Raw genomic sequence first — 24,959 nt, forward strand, 5'->3', positions numbered from 1 at the left:
GAACACATCTTCTTAAGAGGGGAGAGGCTCGTGTCTCCTCTAAGAAAGAGGCTGGGTGTTCTCACCATGATTCCAGTCCGCTCCCTCAAGAAGAAATGGAACGGAGTTGTCAAGACTCCTACACAGGTGTGTTCTGACGCCTTTTATCTTTGTTGTTACTTTTCAGGCCAAATTTGAATCCCTCTTTAGGACATATGACAAGGATATCACCTTCCAGTATTTTAAGAGCTTCAAACGAGTCCGAATAAACTTCAGTAACCCCTTATCGGCTGCAGACGCCAGGCTCCAGCTGCATAAGACCGAATTTCTCGGAAAGGAAATGAAATTATATTTTGCCCAGGTGAGTTAAATCCATTGATGCGCATGCTTCCCTCTCTCCCCCTTTTTAAAAGCAGCTCACACCCTGAGCGTGCTCTACCTTGGTTTTTTAATGTCTATACATCTGCACTGCAGTATGGAAATTACAAAGTATATCCTATTTCATACCTTCCTGTATGCATCATTATTCATGATCATTTTACTGCCCCATGAAAATGTGTTGAAAAAGATCATTATATGGAATATCACTCAGCCATCAGAGTGAATATTACTCATTCTTCGGGAAGGATGAATACTTAACCATTTACATCGACGAGAATGGAACTGGAGGGTATTATGCTGAGCGAAATCAGTGAATTGGAAAAAGACAATTACATGGTTTCACTCCTTTGTGCAATATAAGAAATAACGCAGAGGATCCTAGGGGAAGGGAGGGAAAACAGATGGGAAGTCATTAGAAAGGGAGACAAACCCTGTGAAACTCTGAACTCTAGGAAACAGACTGAGGGTTGCTGGAGGGGAGGTGGGTGGGGGAGATGGGGTCTAGGGGATGGGCGTTAAGGAGGGCACGTGATGGGATGAGCACTGGGTGTTATATGCAACTGATGAATTACTGAACTCTACCTCTGAAACTAATGATAAACTAATGATTGGCTAATTGGATTTAAATTGAAAAGAAAGACCATTATAACCTGCACATAATATTGTGCCATATAGATATTTCAAACATGTTTTTTTTTAATATTTTATTTATTTATTTGACAGACAGAGATCACAAGTAGGCAGAGAGGCAGGCAGAGAGAGAGGAGGGGAAGCAGGCTCCCCGCTTGAGCAGAGAGCCCGACGCGGGGCTCGATCCCAGGACCCTGGCATCATGACCTGAGCTGAAGGCAGAGGCTCAACCCACTGAGCCACCCAGGCGCCCCTATTTCAAACATGTTTAACCAGCCTTTACTCTCAGACGTTTATCTTGTTTTCCAGTTTTTCACTATCGTAGATGATGATGCCATGAACATTCTTGCATGTTTATTTTGTCATTTGAATGACAAAAGCAGTACAAGTTAACTGAAACCATCCAAGTTATAACACCCAAGTCCCTAAAGTTAAATAGATAACATTTCTCCACTCTCTTTCCAGAGCCGTCCCCCAGTGTAACCACCTTTGAAAATCTAGCGTGAATCCTTACACACTCTCTCCTTCACATATACAAAGACACAAACACAGAGTAGTTCATTTTCTTGCACAAAACAATGGAGTTACTATCATCACCTTCTCTTTTACTCAGCAAGATATGATGGATGCCCTTCCCAGTCAATATATACTATATGTGCCGATTTAAAACTTACGAATTCATTTGGAGAAAGGCAAAGTTCATACTCTAAATTTTCAGTGCCTTGCCTATCTTAAGAAAACATCAGCATGTATTTGAAAGCACGTGATCTCAGAAGTGGCCCCTGACCTTGGTTTGAGGGACACTGGGAGTACGGCTCCTCCTTCAGGGTTAGGGCTAATGATGTGCTCCAGACGGAGAGCAGACCTGAGTGGGTCCCCACTCTGTGCATTTTCTTAGCAGCACCGAGCTCCACGCGATGGAGAGCCAGCAGCCTGCAAATGCAGGACTGGCTTGGAAGGAAAAAAAAATGATTTAACCAGACAGGTAGCAAACACTAAGAAATCCTCCTGGTAGCAGGAGTCCCGGCCCCAGGACACTCACGAAGGGCTGTGCATGGGTTTGCTTTTTCCCTGGCTCACCATCCTTCCAGCTTCCTCCTGCCCCTAACCTTCAGTGACCGGGGACCCATTTTCAAGGCAGCTCACAAAGTTCTACATGATGATGTAACAGGGATCCAACAGATAAGCAATGGAAAGGGAAGGAGCTTTGTGGATGCTATTTTCTGGTTAAAGCTGGCCCCTGCTGGGGCTCTGAGCTCCCCAGGCCCATAAAGGAGGAGCAGACCTCCTAGAGAGGCTTCCTGACCTGGGGTGAAAGAGGGGTTGCTATCCCCTCAAGGGTAAATTAGAGCTGGGATGCCCTGCCCCCTGGTGGCCACCTTTGGGAGGTACGGGTTTTGACCTTGAATCCTTAGTTGTGAGCACACTCCTTTTGGCATTTGATCCAGGTTCTGGATCATGGATCATGACTTAGTCCTTCCACAGCTTTCTTCTGATTACAAAAATAAATGCATGCTCGTTGTGAAAATTAAAACACAAAGAAAACCCAGACTGATTAGACTTCGATGTAACACCTTTCTGGACGGCCCTCTAACCACTGATAGGACTTCTGTGCCCAAACTAGTGTCGTGGGTTATTGGTTCATAGTATTATTTTTTTAAAAAACCCCTGGATGGTGGATCTTTTTTCCCTTCCTCGTGCATCTGATTTGGAAGCCCAGAGGAAGGGAATTGTGGGGTGCCGCTGGGTGGGCTGGAGTCCTGGGTTCCCGTTCCTGCTTTGGCCCCTGAGAAACTCTATGACGGTAGAGCTTTTGTTTTGCCTTTTTGAGCTTCTGTTAGACGTATGTGATATGAGGAACCAGAAGACATGGATTCTGAGATTCCTCTGGCCTCAGTGACAGTGCTTTATTTTCTCCATTTCTACTAAAACAGTACCAATTTTCCATCGGTCTGGGTCAGTGGTAATTAGTTGCCGTCCCTGCGCCTGTGGGTTTCAGCCCTGGGAGGGGTCAGCATATCCCGATCACGTTCTCCATATAGACCGTATCATGAGCCGACCTTGAACGGCAGGCATTCTGCTGCCCAGGCGTGGAATTGTCTTTGGTCCCCTGTCCACAACTAGCTGTCACCGAGTGCTGCAGCATCACAGGGCTGCTCTCCTCCAGAAACACCCACCTGTGTGTTCTCTCTCTCCTCAGACTTTGCACATAGGAAGTTCCCACCTGGCCCCCCCAAATCCGGACAAGCAGTTCCTGATCTCTCCTCCTGCCTCGCCGCCGGTTGGTTGGAAACAAGTAGAAGATGCTACTCCTGTCATAAATTACGATCTGTTATATGCTATCTCCAAGCTGGGGCCAGGTAAGTGGTGCTCTGGGGTGGGGGGAGGGAAAGAGATGGGGAGAAGTTGTCCTTGAGGGCCAAGACCAGGACACACACCTACTGTCAGGGAACAGCCAGAGCCTTGTGGCCCCTTTCAACTGTCCAATGGATGCGAGCGGGTTTGGGAACTGCTCCTATTTGCATTCATCTGTGCCCATAACTCAAGTTGTTGGGAACATGCGTGCCTGCCTCGGGCCTTAGACAGTCATGGGGACCAAGGATCGTGATCCCTCGCAGCTGGCATCACGCCAGTCTTTCCTGTCACCCACTGAGCACAGCCTGTGTGGGCAGCCTCAGACCTGGGCCCCAGGCCTGTCCCTCCAGGATGACCGACTAGACTTGGAAAGGGAAAAAGGACCATCCCACACCTCAGAAACTTTTATTTTTAGTCAAGGTGGTTTCGTCCATTGATCTGATGCTCACTTGCCCTTTTGAATGTTCTGGAGAACCATAGAGTGTAGTGAAGAAAGAGCCCCCGTCCTGCAGGCCCCCACTTGGCCCCACAGGGGGGTTCACACCTATTCGAATGCAGAGAAAAAAGAGGTTCCAGTCCTCTGAGGCAACAAAGATGTGAGTAGTCAGGCAGATAACAGATACCCTGGCCTCAGCCTTCTTCTCCATGCAATGGGTATTACCCAATGAAGTTAGGAGCAGTAGATGAGATCGGTGTGTAAAGCACCGCAGAGGTGCCTGGCCCAAGGGCAGTGCCCAATTCATGATTTCTGGAAACAATAGAATGTTGGTGGTTCCCGTCCTACCTGCTAGGGTTTAGGTGAGGGGCATGAAGTGGTTTGAACCCACCCTCCTGCCCTGTCCGTAGAGCAAACGTAATAAATGCTGAGACCATCGGCTCCTTATTTCTCCTTGACCAGAAGTCTGATGACGTTCCTTTGGATGGTGGGTTTTATTTCTTGGACCATCAGCAGTTTCGTGTTGAAAAGATTACATTTCTGAACACACTGGTCCAGCGGAAACTCCCTCTGAGGGAGAGAGCAAAATCACGTTACCTACTGGTAATGGTGGTGTGAAGGTCAAGATGGCCACTCTGAGGAAGCAGGCGCTCCTCCCACAGCTCCCGGCTCAGGTGCATCAGCAGAGCTGAGGAAGGGAGTCTGAGGGAATGCTAGAGAAGAAATGGGGCCTCCATCTGGAGGAGGTGACAAATGGCTCCAGAGGCAAGAAATGCACAATTCTCCCCCCTCCCCCCCCCCGAACCTACCACACCTTTATGGAAGGCTGATGGGAAAAGCCTTTTCAGAAACTAGACAGAATAAAACCCATTCATCCTTCGTTTACTTAACAGTGAGCTGGGGGGCGCCTGGGTGGCTCAGTTGGTTAAGCAGCTGCCTTCGGCTCAGGTCATGATCCCAGCGTCCTGGGATCGAGTCCCACATGGGGCTCCTTGCTCGGCGGGGAGCCTGCTTCTCCCTCTGCCTCTGCCTGCCTCTCTGTCTGCCTGTGCTCGCTCGCTCTCCCTCTCTCTCTGACAAATAAATAAAATCTTTAAAAAAAAACAAAAAACAGTGAGCTGGAACTACATTTCATGTTCGGTTGTACTTTGCAGCCAACAAGACTGCAAAGATTTTGCAAATATGGTCCTACCCTGAAGCTTGCTGGATGGTGGCCAATTAGGGGGTAGATAAGGATCCTGACCAACAAGGTCTTGTGACCTCCACCTTCATTCCTTCCCTGGAAGAGCTGAGACTCGGGCTCACTTTTTCCAATGCAATTGTGCTGACATTCCAGATAGAGAAACAACAACTTTTTTTTTTTTTAAGATTTTATTTATTTATTTGACAGACAGAGATCACAAGTAGGCAGAGAGAGAGAGGGAAGCAGTTTCCCTGCTGAGCAGAGAGCCCTATGCGGGACTCGATTCCAGGACCCTAAGATCATGACCTGAGCCGAAGGCAGAGGCCTTAACCCACTGAGCCACCCAGGCGCCCAACATTTTATGAGGAAAAGTGTCTTCCGGGTTCGGAGGAGTCCGCAAAGTAGTGTGAGGCAGGAAGGTCTGGAATCTGGGTGGGGGAAAACCTACCCCTGTATCCCTTGGGGGCGGCGGGGGGGTGAAGGGAGCTGAAGCAAACCCTCCCCCCACCCGTTGAAATCCTAGCATTCTACTGCACCCAGCTTTCCACCAGTAGTGATCCGTGCTCTGTTTGTAAACATTGGGAAAACCAGGTGACACTTACTGGGCCTGTGACCTGGACATCAGGACCTAAGAACTTGGCTTGCACTTAGGTAATCGGCTCAGTGAGGTCAGGGATGTTATTACCCCATTTTACAGAGGGGGAGATAGAGGTTCACAGGGATGCAAAGGAATGCAACCATGGGCTCTGGGGACTGAGTGGCAGGGCTCCAAGCCCACGTCTGGCTACCACCTCCCTCAGCCCTGAAGAGGCAACCAGGGCAGCCCCATAGATTTTTTTTCTCAGTTACTTCTAGAAGATTCCTGCATCCCACCCTTGCTGCACCAGAGGGGCCTGAACTGGACTGAACCTGGTCAGACTCAGGCTGACCTGGAAATGCAGGACACTTCTGGCTCCCCGGGGTGCAAGTTGTCCTGTGAAAAGGGATGCTGTGGTCAGACATGTTTTGGGAGCACCTGGTTCAAACCAGTCATAATTATGTCCTCGCACAGGGGGCCTCCTTGTGTCTCCTGTCCCTGGGGTGTGCTGCCTCCGTGGGAGCCTTAAGAGGGAGGCTCACGTTGTCCCTTCCTAATGTGTTTTATTCATGCACTGTCTTCTCCTAAATGCACACTCCTCGCACACACTGTAAAATTTAGGAGGCCTGGTGAACATGTTAAGTGAAATTAAAAATGCACTCCTTGGGGCACCTGGGTGGCTCGATCAGTTAGGCTTCTGACTCTTGACTTTGGCCCAGGTCAGGATCTCAGAGATTGAGCCCTGGGTTGATCTCCAGGCCCCTGATTGGGATTCTCTCTCCGCCTCTCCCTTTGCTCCTCCCCTCCATTTAAATAAATAAGTAAAATAAAATAAAATAAACTCCTTCCACACACCTTGATTCAGTGTTTGAAAGCAGCATAATATATAAAGATGATTATATATATATAAACTTACTATATTTATGTACAAAATTTTATATTATATTATTTTATATTATATATCTAGATATAATTTTTTTTCTGCTAGAGCCACCGGGGAATGCCAGTCCAGAGCATAGCTGCCCACGCCCCTCCACCCTCACTGAACGTCCGGAGAAGCTTGGCGGTGCAGACCCCTCCAAGCTTTTCCACGAGCTCTTGCTCGTTGGCCCTCCCGGTCCTTGCCCGAGTGACCCTGCATTTTCTCTTCCCTCCCTAGGGGAGAAGTATGAACTGCACGCGGCGACCGACACCACCCCGAGCGTGGTGGTCCACGTCTGCGAGAGCGATCAGGAGAACGACGACGATGACGAGATGGAACGAATGAAGAGACCCAAACCAAAAATCATCCAGACGCGAAGGCCGGAGTACGCGCCTCTGCATTTGAGCTGAACTGGCAACCGGGGGGCAGAAGTATTCCGAGTCACACTGGTGGGGAGGAACCTTGTACTGTGCAGGTGGCGGCTCACGACCTGGGAGGAGGCGGCGCGGGTCTGCGGGGCAGGAACTCCAGTTCCCGTTGCTCGGAGGAGCATCCGGGCTCCACCCCCTGGTTCTGATGCTGCTCCCGGGCCGGTGTCCCGGCTTCCAGGAACGCCCCGGGCCCATCACTGAGCTCGAGGTCATCGCACAAGGACATTGGGGCCCGTCTCGATGAAAACTGATAACGATAGTGTGTCGTACTCGTTCTCTCTGGTAGGTTCTGTGTTTGTCAAGGGCAGCTTCATCCCCGGGTGTGGGGGGAGAGCCTTGTCTTTCTGGCCAGCCTGAGGGGAGGCTCTCTCTACTGCTGGGAGGAGGCACCCCGAAGCCTCCAAGGGTCTGGTGCAGAAACGTCGTGAAAACGAGAACAAGGCAATGTGGGATTTGTAGTGTTTCATTTTTCTCCCCCCTCATGTTCTAATGTTTGTGCATGTATATTACTGATTTTCAGAACTAACCCTTGTTCGTGTATAGAGTTATGCCATTGTTGTTTTGCATCTTCTGGGAAGACGGGAGAGCGTTTGGAAAATCGGTCACCTTTCCAGATTCATGACTCTCTTTGCAACAGCACGCACACGGGGAGTCCCACTGGATACAGCAGCCCCAGTCCTCTCTCACACCACATCTACCTTGCGCTTTGGCAAAAGTCAATCTGAAATTCCTATGTCGGGTTTCACACTATAAAAAATTCAGAGAATAGCAGTTTCACTGCCAACTTTTAGTGGGTGAGAAATTTTAGTTTTGGTCTTTAGGGTCAGACATTGGTTCCATTTCTTTCTTTTACATGGCAGTTTACACACATGAATCATAGCCCCCCTCCCCAAAAAAAAAAAACCTTTTGGGGGAGCTCTTGGTTGAGATAGTTGACTTTTTTTTTTTTTTAACCCCACTAAAACATCAAGATAAACTTGTAAATAAAGCTGATAACATATATTCATACCTATTGTACACTTGGGTGAAAAATACGGCTGTGGAAGAATAGTGTCAGATATTACCCTACTTGTGACTTGTATGTTGTAGAAAATGCTGTTAAATGTTGGAAAGGACTTGAAGTCAAAGCATGCAAAGTGGCTAGTACATGTGTGGTCGAATGGAAGAGATGCAGTGCCTTTCCCCATTAATTCCTGATGGAATCGTTATACTCGGATAGTCTGTAATTTTTTTTTTTTCTAGTTGTAATGTGTATGTCTGGTAAAGAGGTATTCTATTTTGGCCTTACAATACCATAGCAAAATTGGTCGTTTTGAAATACCTAATGCCAAGTAACAGTGCATGCTTTGGAAATTCGGAAGGTGGTTTCCTTTACGAAGCAAATACATTTGATTGTTCCTATCAAGAAATTGACTGAATGTTCTCAAACCCCTGTTTACAGTACTTGCTGAAGGGGGAGGCAGGTGAGGGAGAGACCATCACATAGCTGTTCAAACGTTCCTGGTTAAGTGCTTTTAAACTGGAGAGGCTAACCTCAAAATATTTTTTTTAACTGCAGTCTATAATAAATCAACACAATATACTCTTTACGGAGAGGTTCATCTTTGTGCCTTTTTATTTCTGATGATCAGTCTGTGAACTCTTTGAATCCTGCGTCCTCCAAAGGACACGTCGTTTCTTCAGTTTATGTTTAGAAACTCCTAATTCTTTGCTGCGGTTCACGGAGGGGTAACCGTACCACCCAGACACCACTCAGCAAAGGGGAGAACAGATAAAACTGAAATCGGTGTCCGAGTGTTTCTTTGTGTGGGGAGATGATACTCTGGGGAAAACCGTACTCACCAGCAAAACCAGCAGCTCCACGAAACAAGGACGTTTTTGACTTGTTAATTTGAAGAGTTGTCTTTCCTGTTAGAAAAGATGTGCATGCACGATACTGAATTACAAAGGCCAGTTATGTTTGGAAAGTCTGTCTCTGAGCCTTCTGTTTGACTCTCAAGCAGCCTTTTCCCTGGAGCCCTCATGACACGTGGTGCTGAGCTTCCTACCTCGGCCAGCCCGCAGAAGCTGAAAACAAACCAGGGTTTCTTGGCTAAACCCAGGCAAGTGACATTGATCTCGATCAAGATTAACATGAGGCATTTTTCTGTGAAAATTCACATGCTCTTTTTTTTTTCCTCTTATGAAGAGCCTCATCCTGTCACGTCCAGAAGAATTTCCATATCTTAAGCCCATATACGTTTGAGGTTTAAACATGTTGGGGGAAAAAAAATAAATGTTGGAAAATCCACTTTTCAAGCCGGTGGGCAAATCTGATCATCGAGCAGATTCACTAATAGAGCACCTCGCGAGGGGGATCTGCTCACTAATAGATCACCTAGCAATGAGAAGTGTCATTTATCATCACGTGAGTAGCGAGGAGCCCACCGTTGAGCACAGTTCGGTTACACAACATGCCAGCCCAGGATCCTTTCTCAGCAATAACCCTGGGAAAAAAATCAAAATGTGGGGTCCGCTCACTCAGATTTCCAGTTGGTCCCCTTGCACACCTGGGAAAATAGAAGCAGATTCAGGAGGTCCCGAGGCCTGGGAAGATGACAAAGCCCAGAGTAGAAATCACAAGTCGCTGAATATCTTCACTCGAGCACGATACAATGGCTGACGAGTGGTCCTGTGGCAGCCTCTGCTGGAATCCTGAAACCAGTCGTGCGAGCACTTGCTGCTTACGAGGCTGGTGGATACCAAGGGCCCCAAATCATGAGCGCGCTCAGGACTCACATATCTGGTGGTCCAGCCCCACTCATCAAAGGGCTTTCTAAAAGGCAAAGCAAAAGACACGGAACAGGCGGCACCAGGCAGAACACATGTCTTGGCCACTGATTGAATGCGCTCCTTAAATAGACTTTGATAGAATACATTTCTGATCCGGTGGCAACCAGCATAGAACCAGCCAAACAATGAAACCAGGCCCCCTTGATATGGATACAAAACCCAAGTGAAGGGTCGTAATCAATGGAGAAGTATTAACATTTCATGAAGCTATTAATATTTGGGTTAAAGAGATTGATTTGCAGTCAGCAAGCATTTAGGATTTTATACTTCCAGAATGCAGTGTGAGTTAGTGCACACGGGAGATGTGGGTTTTCAGAGAGCCTCAGTGTTCGGTGAAAGGTACAGAATTCACTACAAAGTAAACAGGCAAATTTTCTCAAATACTAAATTGCAACGGATTCAATACACTGTACGGACATGTTATGGCCCAAAATGAATCCGCAGCTGGGGTATGTCGTACTCTAAACGTATGTCATAGGGTGTGGAGCATTTGCCTTAGTCCATTAAGTGCCTATCACGTGACAGTCACCTAAAGGTCAACAAGTCAGGGAGCCTACACATAACCTAAAAATTATTTAGAAAGAAGTTAGAACATACAGAAGAAATGTATTCTTTCTTTCCTAAATTCTCTGGTGTTCTGATTCTAAAGGCACATAGGGCTTTTTTTTTTCAAGGATGCCACCACACTTGGCCATCTCTAGTTCCCATCTGAAACCCCCACTCTTGTGACTTGGCAAGGTTACATGGCAATCACGTAGATGGATTGTATTCCCGCCCCCCCCCCCCCCGGCCATACCTTATTTTCTTCAGCACTGCCTCTTTGCTGCTCATGAAAGGTCATTTTAATCATGGCTATGGTTCTGGAAGGCAGGAGGAAATGATTTGAAAGTGATTGAACTGTGGTATCTACATTCAACGTTTCTTTCTCAAGATTCCAATTCGGGATTCAATGACCATTCTACAAGGCCAATGAGAGCCAACACACTGCTCTAACCACTACAGCTCTGGCCCTGAGTACCGTCAGGGTGGCGGGGGGCCCTCTTGGCTAACACCCAAGCTCTGGTCACATGGAATTTTCAGGGTTTCTCACTCACTGTATTGTCTCTTTTCTGTGCACCATTACACATGTCCCCTGTGCCTAAACCATTATCCAGTGCCCCCAGCCCGGCCTGGGCTAACTCCATAATGCTAGGCACCCCATGAGAGCAGGCCCACATCTGCCATCTGAAACTCTGGCAGCTACCACTGAGCCCTGCCCGCAGCAACTGATAAATACTGCCGACATAATTAACTGACTCACTGATACTTGTCCTACAGTTCTGCATCACGGATGCCTCTTCCCCCTGAGAATCATTTCCAGCCACTCCTGCTGAGTCTCCCATTGTGTGCCATACTTTCCCTTTAGAATATACACCGACTTTTCTAGCATAATTGTTAAATTGTTTGTCTTCCTGGTTAGAACCCAAGTCAAGGGGAGGCAGGATGTTGGGGGGCCTGTGCTTCAGAACAGACATTCAACACAACTTAGATGGATGGATGGATGGATGGATGGATGGATGAGATGGATGGTGGTGGATGGATGGGTGGGTGGGTGGACGAGTGGATGGATGGATGGATGGATGGATGGGTGGGTGGATGAATGGGTGGGTGGGTGGATGAGTGGATGGATGGGTGGGTGGGTGGATGGATGGGTGGATGAGTGGATGGGTGGGTGGATGAGTGGATTGGATGAGGATTTCAGATACAGAGGAGTGAAAGGTTATTGAGAAACAATAGGAAAATAATGAGGCATACTCTCTCCCAGTCAATAGAGCCAACAAAGAGCTCAGTGTGTTAATCTAACAAATTGCCAGTCTTCTGGAAAAATAACAAAACAGGGAGAAAAGGAGACATAATCATGTGGGTAGGGTAATAGATGAGAAAAGAAGAAAAATTTTGCTTTTACGTTTCTTCAACAGAGTGGTCGGCTAAAAGGTGAGTAGACCGGGAAGGGCAGGAAAGAACTTTCCAGGTTATGGAAATGTTCTCTGCCTTGAGCGAACAACACAGTAGAAGCCGCAAGAGTGCATTTGCCCAGAACTGATCCAACCACACACTTACACTGGGTGCATTTTGTTGTATGTCAAGTGTGCCTCAATAAAGTTGGCTTAATTTTTAAAAATCAGGATAAAGGAGAAAAAATGTTCAAATCTTGTTCAATGGACAACAGTTGGCAGAAGGCCTCCATTCTCCACATCCCTAGTAAAAAATAGTTTCCGAGTGTATAATAACTTAAAAATCTTCCTAAAACAATATTATACAGCAAAGCAAAGCAGCATCCCAAATTAGAGCATGAATATTCTAATAAACTTAATAAAACTCAGTGTGTCCATTGCAATTTGTCCGTTTAAGAAATCTGCATGGGTCCTATTTACTTCCTTAAAGTTTGCTGCATAGGACTAATGTTTTCATATGTTCAGAATGAACACATTGCTGACTCAAGAATAATCTACACCGGGGTGCCTGGGTGGCTCAGTGGGTTAAAGCCTCTGCCTTCAGCTCAGGTCATGATCCCAGAGTCCTGGGATCTAGCCCCACATCGGGCTCTCTGCTTAGCAGGGAGCCTGCTTCCTCCTCTTTCTCTCTCTGCCTGCTTCTCTGCCTACTTGTGATCTCTGTCTGTCTGTCGAATAAATAAATAAAATCTTAAAAAAAAAAAAAAGGGAGAGGAGTCAAGATGGCGAAGTAGCAGGCTGAGACTACTTCGGGTAGCGGGAGATCAGCTAAATAGCTTATCTAAAGATTGCAAACACCTACAAATCCAACGGGAGATCGAAGAGAAGAAGAACAGCAACTCTAGAAACAGAAAATCAACCACTATCTGAAAGGTAGGACTGGCGGAGAAGTGAATCCAAAGCGACGGGAAGATAGACCGCGGGGGGAGGGCCCGGCTCCCGGCGAGCGGCGGAGCAACGGAGCAAAATCAGGACTTTTAAAAGTCTGTTCCGCTGAGGGACATCGCTCCAGAGGCTTAACTGGGGTGAAGCCCAGGCGAGGTCAGCGCGGCCTCAGGTCCCGCAGGGTCGCAGAAGGATCGGGGGTGTCTGAGTGTCGCAGAGCTTACCGGTATTAGAACGGGGAAGCCGGCTACAGAGACAGAGCCGAGGAGTGACTCTCAGCTCGGGGTTGCCTTGAACCGGTCGCAGGCTCGGTCAGCTCGGAGCGCAGCCGGAGGCCAGGGTGACGGGAGTCATTGGGCGCTGTTCTCTGAGGGCGCACTGAGGAGTGGGGCCCTGGGCTCTCGGCTCCTCCGGGCCAGAGACCGGGAGGCCGCCATCTTCACTCCCGTCGTCCGGAACTCTACAGAAAGCGCTCAGGGAACAAAAGCTCCCGAAAGCAAACCCGAGCGGATTACTCAGCTACTCAGCGCGGCCCCGGGTAAGGGCGGTGCAACTAGGCCTGGGGCAAAGACTCTTGAGAATCACTACAACAGGCCCCTCCCCCAGAAGATCAATGGGAAACCCAGCCAGGACCAAGTTCACCTACCGAGGAGTGCAGTTTCAATACCAAGGAGAGCGGCGGAATTCAGGAGGAAAAGAAAGCAAAGCACGGAACTCATGGCTTTCTCCCCATGATTTTTAGCCTTGCAGTTAATTTAATTTTTTTTTCTTTTTCAATTTTTTTTCTTTTTCTCTTCTTCTGCTAAATTTTTTTTAACTTTTACCGTTTTCTTTTTTTAACGTTTTTTAAATAGTTTATCTAATATATATATTTTTTTTTCCTCTTTTTATATTTTTTCTTTATCGGCTTTCTTTTTTTTAATAGTTTCTTTTTTTTTTTTTCTTTCTGAACCCCTTTTTATCCCCTTTCTCCCCCCTCACAATTTGGGATCTCTTCTGATTTGGCTAAAGCATATTTTCCTGGGGTTGTTGCCACCCTTTTAGTATTTTAATTGCTCCTTCATAATCTCTTATCTGGACAAAATGACAAGGCGGAAAAATTCACAACAAAAAAAAGAACAAGAGGCAATACCAAAGGCTAGGGACCTAATCAATACAGACATTGGTAATATGTCAGATATAGAGTTCAGAATGACGATTCTCAAGGTTCTAGCCGGGCTTGAAAAAGGCATGGAAGATATTAAAGCAACCCTCTCGGGAGATATAAAAGCCCTTTCTGGAGAAATAAAAGAACTAAAATCTAACCAAGTTGAAATCAAAAAAGCTATTAATGAGGTGCAATCAAAAATGGAGGCTCTCACTGCTAGGATAAATGAGGCAGAAGAAAGAATTAGCGATATAGAAGACCAAATGACAGAGAATAAAGAAGCTGAGCAAAAGAGGGACAAACAGCTACTGGACCACGAGGGGAGAATTCGAGAGATAAGTGACACCATAAGACGAAACAACATTAGAATAATTGGGATTCCAAAAGAAGAGGAAACAGAGAGGGGAGCAGAAGGTATATTGGAGAGAATTATTGGAGAGAATTTCCCCAATATGGCAAAGGGAACAAGCATCAAAATCCAGGAGGTTCAGAGAACCCCCCTCAAAATCAATAAGAATAGGTCCACACCCCGTCACCTAATAGTAAAATTGACAAGTCTTAGTGACAAAGAAAAGATCCTGAAAGCAGCCCGGGAAAAGAAGTCTGTAACGTACAAGGGTAAAAATATTAGATTGGCAGCAGACTTATCCACAGAGACCTGGCAGGCCAGAAAGAGCTGGCATGATATATTCAGAGTACTAAATGAGAAAAACATGCAGCCAAGAATACTATATCCAGCTAGGCTATCATTGAAAATAGAAGGAGAGATTAAAAGCTTCCAGGACAAACAAAAACTGAAAGAATTTGCAAATACCAAACCAGCTCTACAGGAAATATTGAAAGCGGTCCTCTAAGCAAAGAGAGACCCTAAAAGTAGGAGATCAGAAAGAAACAGAGACAATATACAATAACAGTCACCTTACAGGCAATACAATGGCACTAAATTCATATCTCTCAATACTTACCCTGAATGTTAATGGGCTAAATGCCCCAATCAAAAGACACAGGGTATCAGAATGGATCAAAAAACAAAACCCATCTATATGTTGCCTACAAGAAACTCATCTTAAACCCGAAGACACCTCCAGGTTTAAAGTGAGGGGGTGGAAAAGAATTTACCATGCTAATGGACATCAGAAGAAAGCAGGAGTGGCAATCCTTAGATCAGATCAATTAGATTTTAAGCCAAAGACTATAATAAGAGATGAGGAAGGACACTATATCATACTCAAAGGAACTGTCCAACAAGAAGATCTAACAATTTTAAATATCTATGCCCCTAACGTGGGAGCAGCCAACTATATAAACCAATTAATAACAAAATCAAAGAAACACATCGACAAGAATACAATAATAGTAGGGGATTTTAACACTCCCCTCACTGAAATGGACAGATCATCCAAGCAAAAGATCAACAAGGAAATCAAGGCCTTAAATGACACACTGGACCAGATGGACATCACAGATATATTCAGAACATTTCATCCCAAAGCAACAGAATACACATTCTTCTCTAGTGCACATGGAACATTCTCCAGAATAGATCACATTCTTGGTCCTAAATCAAGTCACAACCGGTATCAAAAGATTGGGATCATTCCCTGCATATTTTCAGACCACAATGCTCTGAAGCTAGAACTCAATCACAAGAGGAAATTTGGAAAGAACCCAAATACATGGAGACTAAACAGCATCCTTCTAAAGAATGAATGGGTCAACCAGGAAATTAAAGAAGAATTGAAAAAATTTATGGAAACAAATGATAATGAAAACACAACGGTTCAGAATCTGTGAGACACAACAAAGGCAGTCCTGAGAGGAAAATATATAGCGGTAGAATCCTTTCTCAAGAAACAAGAAAGGTCTCAGGTACACAACCTAACCCTACACCTAAAGGAGCTGGAGAAAGAACAAGAAAGAAACCCTAAACCCAGCAGGAGAAGAGAAATCATAAAGATTAGAGCAGAAATCAATGAAATAGAAACCAAAAAAACAATAGAACAAATCAACGAAACTAGGAGCTGGTTCTTTGAAAGAATTAATAAGATTGATAAACCCCTGGCCAGACTTATCAAAAAGAAAAGAGAGAGGACCCAAATAAATAAAATCATGAATGAAAGAGGAGAGATCACAACGAACACCAAAGAAATACAGACAATTATAAGAACATACTATGAGCAACTCTACGCCAACAAATTTGACAATCTGGAAGAAATGGATGCATTCCTAGAGACGTATAAACTACCACAACTGAACCAGGAAGAAATAGAAAGCCTGAACAGACCCATAACCAGTAAGGAGATTGAAACAGTCATCAAAAATCTCCAAACAAACAAAAGCCCAGGGCCAGACGGCTTCCCGGGGGAATTCTACCAAATATTTAAAGAAGAACTAATTCCTATTCTCCTGAAACTGTTCCAAAAAATAGCAATAGAAGGAAAACTTCCAAACTCATTTTATGAGGCCAGCATCACCTTGATCCCAAAACCAGACAAGGATCCCAACAAAAAAGAGAACTACAGACCAATATCCTTGATGAACACAGATGCAAAAATTCTCGCCAAAATACTAGCCAATAGGATTCAACAGTACGTTAAAAGGATTATTCACCACGACCAAGTGGGATTTATTCCAGGGCTGCAAGGTTGGTTCAACATCCGCAAATCAATCAATGTGATACAACACATTAATAAAAGAAAGAACAAGAACCATATGATACTCTCCATAGATGCTGAAAAAGCATTTGACAAAGTACAGCATCCCTTCCTGATCAAAACTCTTCAAAGTGTAGGGATAGACGGCACATACCTCAATATTATCAAAGCCATCTATGAAAAACCCACCGCAAATATCATTCTCAATGGAGAAAAACTGAAAGCTTTTCCGCTAAGGTCAGGAACATGGCAGGGATGTCCGTTATCACCACTGCTATTCAACATAGTACTAGAAGTCCTAGCCTCAGCAATCAGACAACAAAAGGAAATTAAAGGCATCCAAGTCGGCAAAGAAGAAGTCAAACTATCACTCTTCGCAGATGATATGATACTCTATGTGGAAAACCCAAAAGACTCCACTCCAAAACTGCTAGAACTTGTACAGGAATTCAGTAAAGTGTCGGGATATAAAATCAATGCACAGAAATCAGTTGCATTTCTCTACACCAACAACAAGACAGAAGAAAGAGAAATTAAGGAGTCCATCCCATTTACAATTGCACCCAAAACTATAAGATACCTAGGAATAAACCCAACCAAAGAGACTAAGAATCTATACTCAGAAAACTATAAAGTACTCATGAAAGAAATTGAGGAAGACACAAAGAAATGGAAAAATGCTCCATGCTCCTGGATTGGAAGAATAAATATTGTGAAAATGTCTATGCTACCTAAAGCAATCTACACATTTAATGCAATTCCTATCAAAGTACCATCCATTTTTTTCAAAGAAATGGAACAAATAATCCTACAATTTATATGGAACCAGAAAAGACCTCGAATAGCCAAAGGAATATTGAAAAAGAAAGCCAAAGTTGGTGGCATCACAATTCCGGACTTCAAGCTCTATTACAAAGCTGTCATCATCAAGACAGCATGGTACTGGCACAAAAACAGACACATAGATCAATGGAACAGAATAGAGAGCCCAGAAATGGACCCTCAACTCTATGGCCAACTCATCTTCGACAAAGCAGGAAAGAATGTCCAATGGAAAAAAGACAGCCTCTTCAATAAATGGTGTTGGGAAATTTGGACAGCCACATGCAGAAAAATGAAATTGGACCATTTCCTTACACCACACACGAAAATAGACTCAAAATGGATGAAGGATCTCAACGTGAGAAAGGAATCCATCAAAATCCTTGAGGAGAACACAGGCAGCAACCTCTTCGACCTCAGCCGCAGCAACATCTTCCTAGGAACATCACCAAAGGCAAGGGAAGCAAGGGCAAAAATGAACTTTTGGGATTTTATCAAGATCAAAAGCTTTTGCACAGCAAAGGAAATAGTTAACAAAACCAAAAGACAACTGACAGAATGGGAGAAGATATTTGCAAATGACATATCAGATAAAGGGCTAGTGTCCAAAATCTATAAAGAACTTAGCAAACTCAACACCCAAAGAACAAATAATCCAATCAAGAAATGAGCAGAGGACATGAACAGACATTTCTGCAAAGAAGACATCCAGATGGCCAACAGACACATGAAAAAGTGCTTCATATCACTCGGCATCAGGGAAATACAAATCAAAACCACCATGAGATATCACCTCACACCAGTCAGAATGGCTAAAATTAACAAGTCAGGAAATGACAGATGCTGGCGAGGATGCGGAGAAAGGGGAACCCTCCTACACTGTTGGTGGGAATGCAAGCTGGTGCAACCACTCTGGAAAACAGCATGGAGGTTCCTCAAAATGTTGAAAATAGAACTACCCTATGACCCTGCAATTGCACTGCTGGGTATTTACCCTAAAGATACAAACGTAGTGATCCGAAGGGGCACGTGCACCCGAATGTTTATAGCAACAATGTCTACAATAGCCAAACTATGGAAAGAACCTAGATGTCCATCTACAGATGAATGGATAAAGAAGATGTGGTATATATACACAATGGAATACTATGCAGCCATCAAAAGACATGAAATCTTGCCATTTGCGACGACGTGGATGGAACTAGAGGGTATCATGCTTAGCGAAATAAGTCAATCGGAGAAAGACAACTATCATATGATCTCCCTGATATGAGGGAGAGGAGATGCAACATGGGGGGTCGAGGGGGTAGGAGAAGAGTAAATGAAACAAGATGGGATTGGGAGGGAGACAAACCATAAGTGACTCTTAATCTCACAAAACAAACTGAGGGTTGATGGGGGGAGGGGGTTGGGAGAGGGGGGTGGGGTTATGGATATTGGGGAGGGTATGTGCTATGGTGAGTGCTGTGAAATGTGTAAACCTGGCGATTCGCAGACCTGTACCCCTGGGGATAAAAATATATGTTTATAAAGCTGTAAAAAAAAAAAAAAAAGAACGAAAAAAGAAAGGATGAATCCCCAAGTTTTGTAGCAACATGGACGGGACTGGAAGAGATTATGCTGAGTGAAATAAGTCAAGCAGAGAGAGTCAATTATCATATGGTTTCACTTATTTGTGGAGCATAACAAATAGCATGGAGGACAAGGGGAGATGGAGAGGAGAAGGGAGTTGAGGGAAATTGGAAGGGCAGGTGAACCATGAGAGACTATGGACTCTGAAAAACGATCTGAGAATTTTGAAGGGGTGGGGGGTGGGAGGTTGGGGGCACCAGGTGGTGGGTATTGTAGAGGGCACGGATTGCATGGAGCACTGGGTGTGGTGCAAAAATAATGAATACTGTTATGCTGAAAAAATAAAAAGTTATAAAAAAAAAAAAAGAATAATCTACACCCACATATAATCAGTGGTCAATGGCATTGACTTTAGTGTGTCTTTAACGTCAACCCATACTCTCGTGAGACCTCAGGTAGCAGTGACATATCCAACTAGGAAAGGCATTTGCAGTAATGTGTTTGGAATGAATGTACTATTGGGGGGAAAAAAAAAGAAAAACCCCACTTTTCTGCTAGGTCAGTTTTATTTTTGAAGCTTCCAAAACACTTTTCTTGCAAGTCATGCAAAATGTGCATCATTCTTTTTCCCTTGGAAATAAAAAATTTTAAGCACCACGAATGTTGGAGAAATCATTTTTTTAAAAATAGGAGACATTCACAGAGGAACATTTTTTTTTTAAGATTTTATTTATTTGACAGAGAGAGACACAGTGAGAGAGGGAGCACAAGAAGGGAGCAGCAGAGGAAGAGGGAGAAGCAGGCTTTCTACCGAGCAGGGATCCCAATGTGGGGCTCAATCCCAGGACCCTGAGATCATGACCTGAGCCAAAGGCAGATGTGTAACGACTGAGAAAGCCAGGTGCCCCTGGAGAAATCATTTTTAAAAGCCACATTGGATCATCGATACACATTACAAATAATGGGTTATACCATATAAGCATCTTTATGCCGTCTAAATTCTAGTATTTTTCATGTGGTAATTGTAGGCTCAGTTGCCAAATATCCCCTTTTAATTGAGTTAAATTCAATATTTTTATACAGTAAAAACATTTCCAGTTTTTGGTCTTTGTAACAAGTCTTTTGAGAAAAAAAAAACAAAAAATTCACTATATAGAGGTACTAATGGGTGAGCAAGGAGAATTTCCTTAAAACCCACTCATATTGTAGTGCACCTGGGTGGCTCTGTGGGTTAAGCATCCACCTTTTGATTTTGACTCAGGTCATGATCTCAGGGTTGTGAGGTCAAGTCCTGCCTCAGGCTCCGTGCTTAGTAGGGAGTCTGCTTGAGAGTCTCTTTCTCTCTGCCCCTCTGCCCCACCCCTCTCACACCTGCTCTTTCTCTCAAATAAATAAATGAATTTAAAAACAAACAAAAACCACACTCCCATCAAATAATCACAAATGGGGGTCATTACATAGATTAAATCGCATATGGTGCATGTGATCTACCTTGTTTTTATAAACATGCCTCACATCCTCAAACGCATCAAAGAGAAATGCTACCAAGAAGGCCGATGTGGTCAGGGGAAACGTGCTCACAGCCTTCACCCCTACCTGGATTTGCTACAGGCTGCTTTGCTGGCCCTGGGAACAAAGGAAGCTGATTTCCTAAGAAGCTCAAGGAACCATTTAACCTTCAGGAAGATAGGAGATCACCTGGGAAGAGAGAGTCAAAGTGGACAGAGCTGCCTACCCATCTCCGAAGCTGTTCCTAAGCCAGACTTCATTTTATCCTGGGTTTGTTGGGTCGGTGTGTTCCTTTTCACTCATTCAGGCAAAAGGCCCCAAATCCAAACTCCTTTTTTGTTTGCTTTAATATCTTTATTTCTACACAAAACCCTTAAGCCTGGGTCCCTCCTATAGTGTTCCTTGTCCCCAGAACTGGTGACAGCATTCACCCAGCTCAACCCAGAAACCCTGAGGTCACCCCGACTATCTGCTTTCTCACTCCCCACGTTCGATGAGATTCTCCTGGGGTATCTGGGCAGGCCCTACATGCAGTCACAAGGGTCCTTATAAGAAGGAAGATAGAGGGGCGCCTGGGTGGCTCAGTGGGTTAAAGCCTCTGCCTTAGGCTCAGGTCATGATCCCAGGGTCCTGGGATTGAGCCCTGCATCAGGCTCTCTGCTCAGCAGGGAGCCTGTTTCCTCCCTCTCTCTCTGCCTACTTGTGATCTCTCTCTGTCAAATAAATAAGTAAAATCTTTTAAAAAAAAAAAAAAGAAGGAAGCTAGAGAGATTTGACAACAGAAAAGACAGAGATGCTATACTCCTGGTTTTGAAGATGGAGGGAGGGGCCCAGAGCTCAGGGAGTCAAGGAACACTGCTCATGAAGCTGGAACAGGCAAGGAAAAGGAGTCTCCCCTCGAGCCTCTGGAGGGAGGGCAGCTTTGCAGGTGCCTTGACTTCAGCCCTATGAAATTCATCCCCCTCTGGCCTCTGGAACTTAAAGAGAATAAATATGTATTAAACTCCTAAGTGTGCCGTGATTTGTTACAGCAGCAGCAGGAAGCTAATACTCCCTTCAATCTGGAGTGGAATTTAAAATCCTTACTGGGTGTTGAGGCTCCCTCTGCCCTGCTCATTGTCCTTCATCACCAACCTCCTCATGTACATATGCTTTCCCTGGCTCGGCCCTGTCCAGCAACACCAGTGTGCCAAACACACTCTCTAGGACTCAAGTTTACCAAAGGTAATGATTTCTGTGCCATTCCCAGGAAAATACTGACAGGGGCGTGGGTGATAATTCCAGACTTTTGCCTGGGACCCCAAATCCTGGAAACAATGGAATTTCTTCACGGGGAAGAAATTACACCATGGATGGATGATACCAGCCACCCAGGTCATGAGATGACCCCCTATTGCCCCAGACTGGTTATGCCACATGGGCTAGGCAGCACGCGGGCCACTGAACCAGCTTTGGAAATCATGAATTAAAAAAAAAAAAATTTCAGAGTAACTTCTGGAAATCAACTTTCCTCCCCAGAGAGCAAGGTATTTGAATCTTGCCTGGGATACACTCCTGGGATGCTCTGACGACAGTTGTTCTCAGGGAAAAAGAAGCCTGTGACCAACGGAGGGCCAGCCCTAAATGATGTGGGAAACAGAAGCAGAGGAAAATTATGAAATTTCCTTATTACCTACAGCCCACTGACAAGTGCTTGAAACAGGCAGAGTATCATTCCTCTAGGGACTCAACTGCCTTGGTGTTGATACTTTGCGAAGAGCAAAAGGCAATCCTAGCCCCACCTCTACCCCACCCACCAGGTAAGTTGACTTTATCATATAAAAATTCCTTTAGAAATTCCCTGTATCTCTAAACCCCCAAGATACATGTTGGCAATCATCCCCCAAGCACATGGCCCACCGATATACATCTGAAGGATCTCATGACTCAGGTTTTATTAGACGGTAATAAATGACCTTTTCCCAACAATAGCCCCCTCAAGGTCCTGGAAACCTTGCTTCCAAAATTCCTAGAGATTTGTGCTATCCCTAAGTCCCTTCCAACTTGAAATTATATAATGGGCCACTCTTCATGACTCCCTTGTGGCTCTTTCTGCCCATGGGTCCTGTCTCCCGGTGCTTTAATAAAACCACCTTTTTGCACCAAGACTTCTTTCTTGGCTGTCGGCTTCGAACCCTAACGCTCTTTCTGACAATCCCACTCCCAATGCGCTGTCTTGGGGATTGCAGCAAAAAACCCAAGTCGCTGGGAGCAAGGGTTTGGGTGGGTGGGGTGGAGAGGTATGCAAGGCCATAGGGACAGATTCCTGGCAGAGGAGCAGACTGGCGGAGAGGAGGCCTCAGGCATAAGCATGGCCAGTTCCCTCCCAGTGCCAGGGTTCTGACAGCGGTAAAAACCTCTGGGGATCTAGGAAGCTCAGCTCGGATGGGGATAGGATAAGCGCCTGAGTGTCCTTCTGTGCCTGCAGACCAGTCAGGCCAGCAGCGCCCCCTGCTGCCCGAACTGAGCGGCACGCACTTAGTACTGGGCAGGGAAATGAGCTGGACAGGGAGGAGGAGAGAGGTGACCAGGGCAGGTCCCGCAGGGCTGAGTGGAGAATGTAAGGGCGCTCAGCATCTGGGTGTCCCTGGCCCGAAGAAATAGTTCCCACATCGCCAGTCACCAGCGAGACCCCAAAACTGTGTCCCAGGGTTGGAGAGGATGGATTAGCGAGAATTTCTGAAGGTGTGTTTGGAATGAGGGGTGGTGGTAGGCAGGATGGTCAAGATGGCCCCAAGATTCCCAGCTCTGCTCCCGGTGAACAGGACCTGTGGCTATGATGGGATATCACCTCCATGGTTATATTATTTTAGGTGGCAAAAGGGATTTTGCAGAACTCAGTGTCCTACTCCCGGACTTAGAGTTAATCAAAAGGAAATTCATCCTGGGTGGGCCTGACCTAATCAGGGGAGCCCTTAAAGTGGACAAGAAGCTGCAGCAAGGCTCTCCTGCTGGCAGGAAAGGGTGAACTGCCAGGTGATGAAGGGAGGGGGGTGGCGTGTGACAAGGACCTGTGGCAGCTTCTCAAAGTTTGAAGCTGTCCCTGACCAGCAGCCAGTAAGAAAAAGTGGACAGTTGTCCCAAAACTGCAAGGAAATGAATTCTGCTAACGACTGAATGGGTTTGGAAGAGGACCCTGAGCTCAGGTAAGACCCCAGGTCTGCCTACCATCTTGATTTCAAGGTGATCTCAGCTAAGGAGAAACCCTGAACAGAGGACCCAGCTAACCCATACCAGGACTTGTGACCTACAGAAACTGTGAGGTGATAAATGTGTATGTTTTAAACTTCTATGTTATTAGTAATTAGTTCTGCAGCAATAGAGGCGCAAGGTGCTGCCTCAGAGGGGTCATGTGACCTCTTCATCAGGTCGTTGCTCATGACCATAAAGCCAGCCCCAGGCCAGCCCCTCAAGGGCTGATTGTGTGTCCTGGGAGCCATCAACCCCAAATGAACCCAAGCCATCCTCAAGCCATCCCTGTACTACATGCCACAGGCCATGTCCACCTAAGCACTGATCTCTTGCCCCCTTTTTAAGTGAATACACTTAAAATATTTTAGAAATTTCTTTCTTACACAGTTTTGCAAAAAGGTATAGCCATGAATTTGGGTAGGTTTTGTTTTTATTTTTATTGAAAGGGTACGAAACTCTTGGTATAAAGCATTTTTGTAAAATGCTTTAAATTTAAGTAACTATGATTTAAGACTAAACAAAATTTAGTCTAAACTAAATTAAACCAGTACTAAACAAAATTTAAGTTACTATGATTTAAGAAGTCAGGCTTCCCACGATTATTTGAGCTACTATACCGACGACTCCACACACCGGCTGTTGGGATATTGCCACGTTGCAATCAGTGCTCATTCAGAAGTTATTGATTGACCATCCAGACGTGCGGGAGCTGAAGAGGGGATGAGAAGGACAAACATGGCACCAGCCTCACAGAGCTTAGTCAGAGGAGCTAGATGGCAAAATATAAACGAATAATTTCAGGAGAGCAATGCTGTGAAAAAGATCAACAAGATCCACTCATTTTTTCTTGCCGCTGGTTAACCAATTACCACAAACTTACTGCCTCGAAACAACGCAGACTGATGCTCACAGTTGTGGGCGTCAGAAGTCTTTAAAATCAAGGTGTCCATTTTCCTTCCAGAGACTCTGCGGAGAACCCGTCTCCTTGCACGCTTCTGCTTCCAGAGGCTGCCTCGTTCCTCAGCTCCCCTTCCTGGAAGCACTCCAGCCCTGGCTTCTGTCTTCTCCGTTTACCACCTCCTCCCCACCCCAGGGGTGAGGGAGGGATTCCTGGCCCGGGGTTACGGGGACTGTGAACATGCCACACCGGACATGGGCCAGTGAGGCCAACAGTCTGTTTTTAGTTTCACATACTGACAGCCAGAAGGAGGGGGGACCTGCGAGCCACGCAGGGCCACCCGGAGTCAGGCTCGGGAACAGTGTGACCAGGCAGGGCTGCGAGAGGGGCAGGCTTGGTAGTACCAAGAGGGTGAGGTGTCCCGGTTCCCAGGGGAGGGTGTGATGGGCTGAATCATTCCACGAGCTGGGAGGGAACCGGAGCCCCCTGCTCGGGGGTCAGCAGGCGCTGAGCTCCTGTGT

The 24,959-nt window shown here is 45.7% G+C and overlaps 1 protein-coding gene across 2 annotated transcripts in view; it reads left to right on the forward strand.

The window, feature by feature from the left end:
* The window catches only part of RCAN1 (regulator of calcineurin 1), a 107,720-nt gene extending 99,237 nt beyond the window's left edge, over positions 1-8,483 (forward strand). For both annotated transcript variants that reach the window (XM_047720399.1, XM_047720406.1), the window contains exons 2-4: positions 167-340; positions 3,191-3,350; positions 6,701-8,483. In XM_047720399.1, coding sequence (XP_047576355.1) covers positions 167-340; positions 3,191-3,350; positions 6,701-6,873 — 507 coding nt within the window. In that variant the 3' untranslated portion in view covers positions 6,874-8,483. The remainder of the gene's footprint in view (positions 1-166; positions 341-3,190; positions 3,351-6,700) is intronic.
* The last annotated feature ends 16,476 nt before the right edge of the window (positions 8,484-24,959 follow it).

The sequence above is a fragment of the Lutra lutra genome, chromosome 1, assembly GCF_902655055.1.
Source record: "Lutra lutra chromosome 1, mLutLut1.2, whole genome shotgun sequence".
Taxonomy (NCBI): Eukaryota; Metazoa; Chordata; class Mammalia; order Carnivora; family Mustelidae; genus Lutra; species Lutra lutra.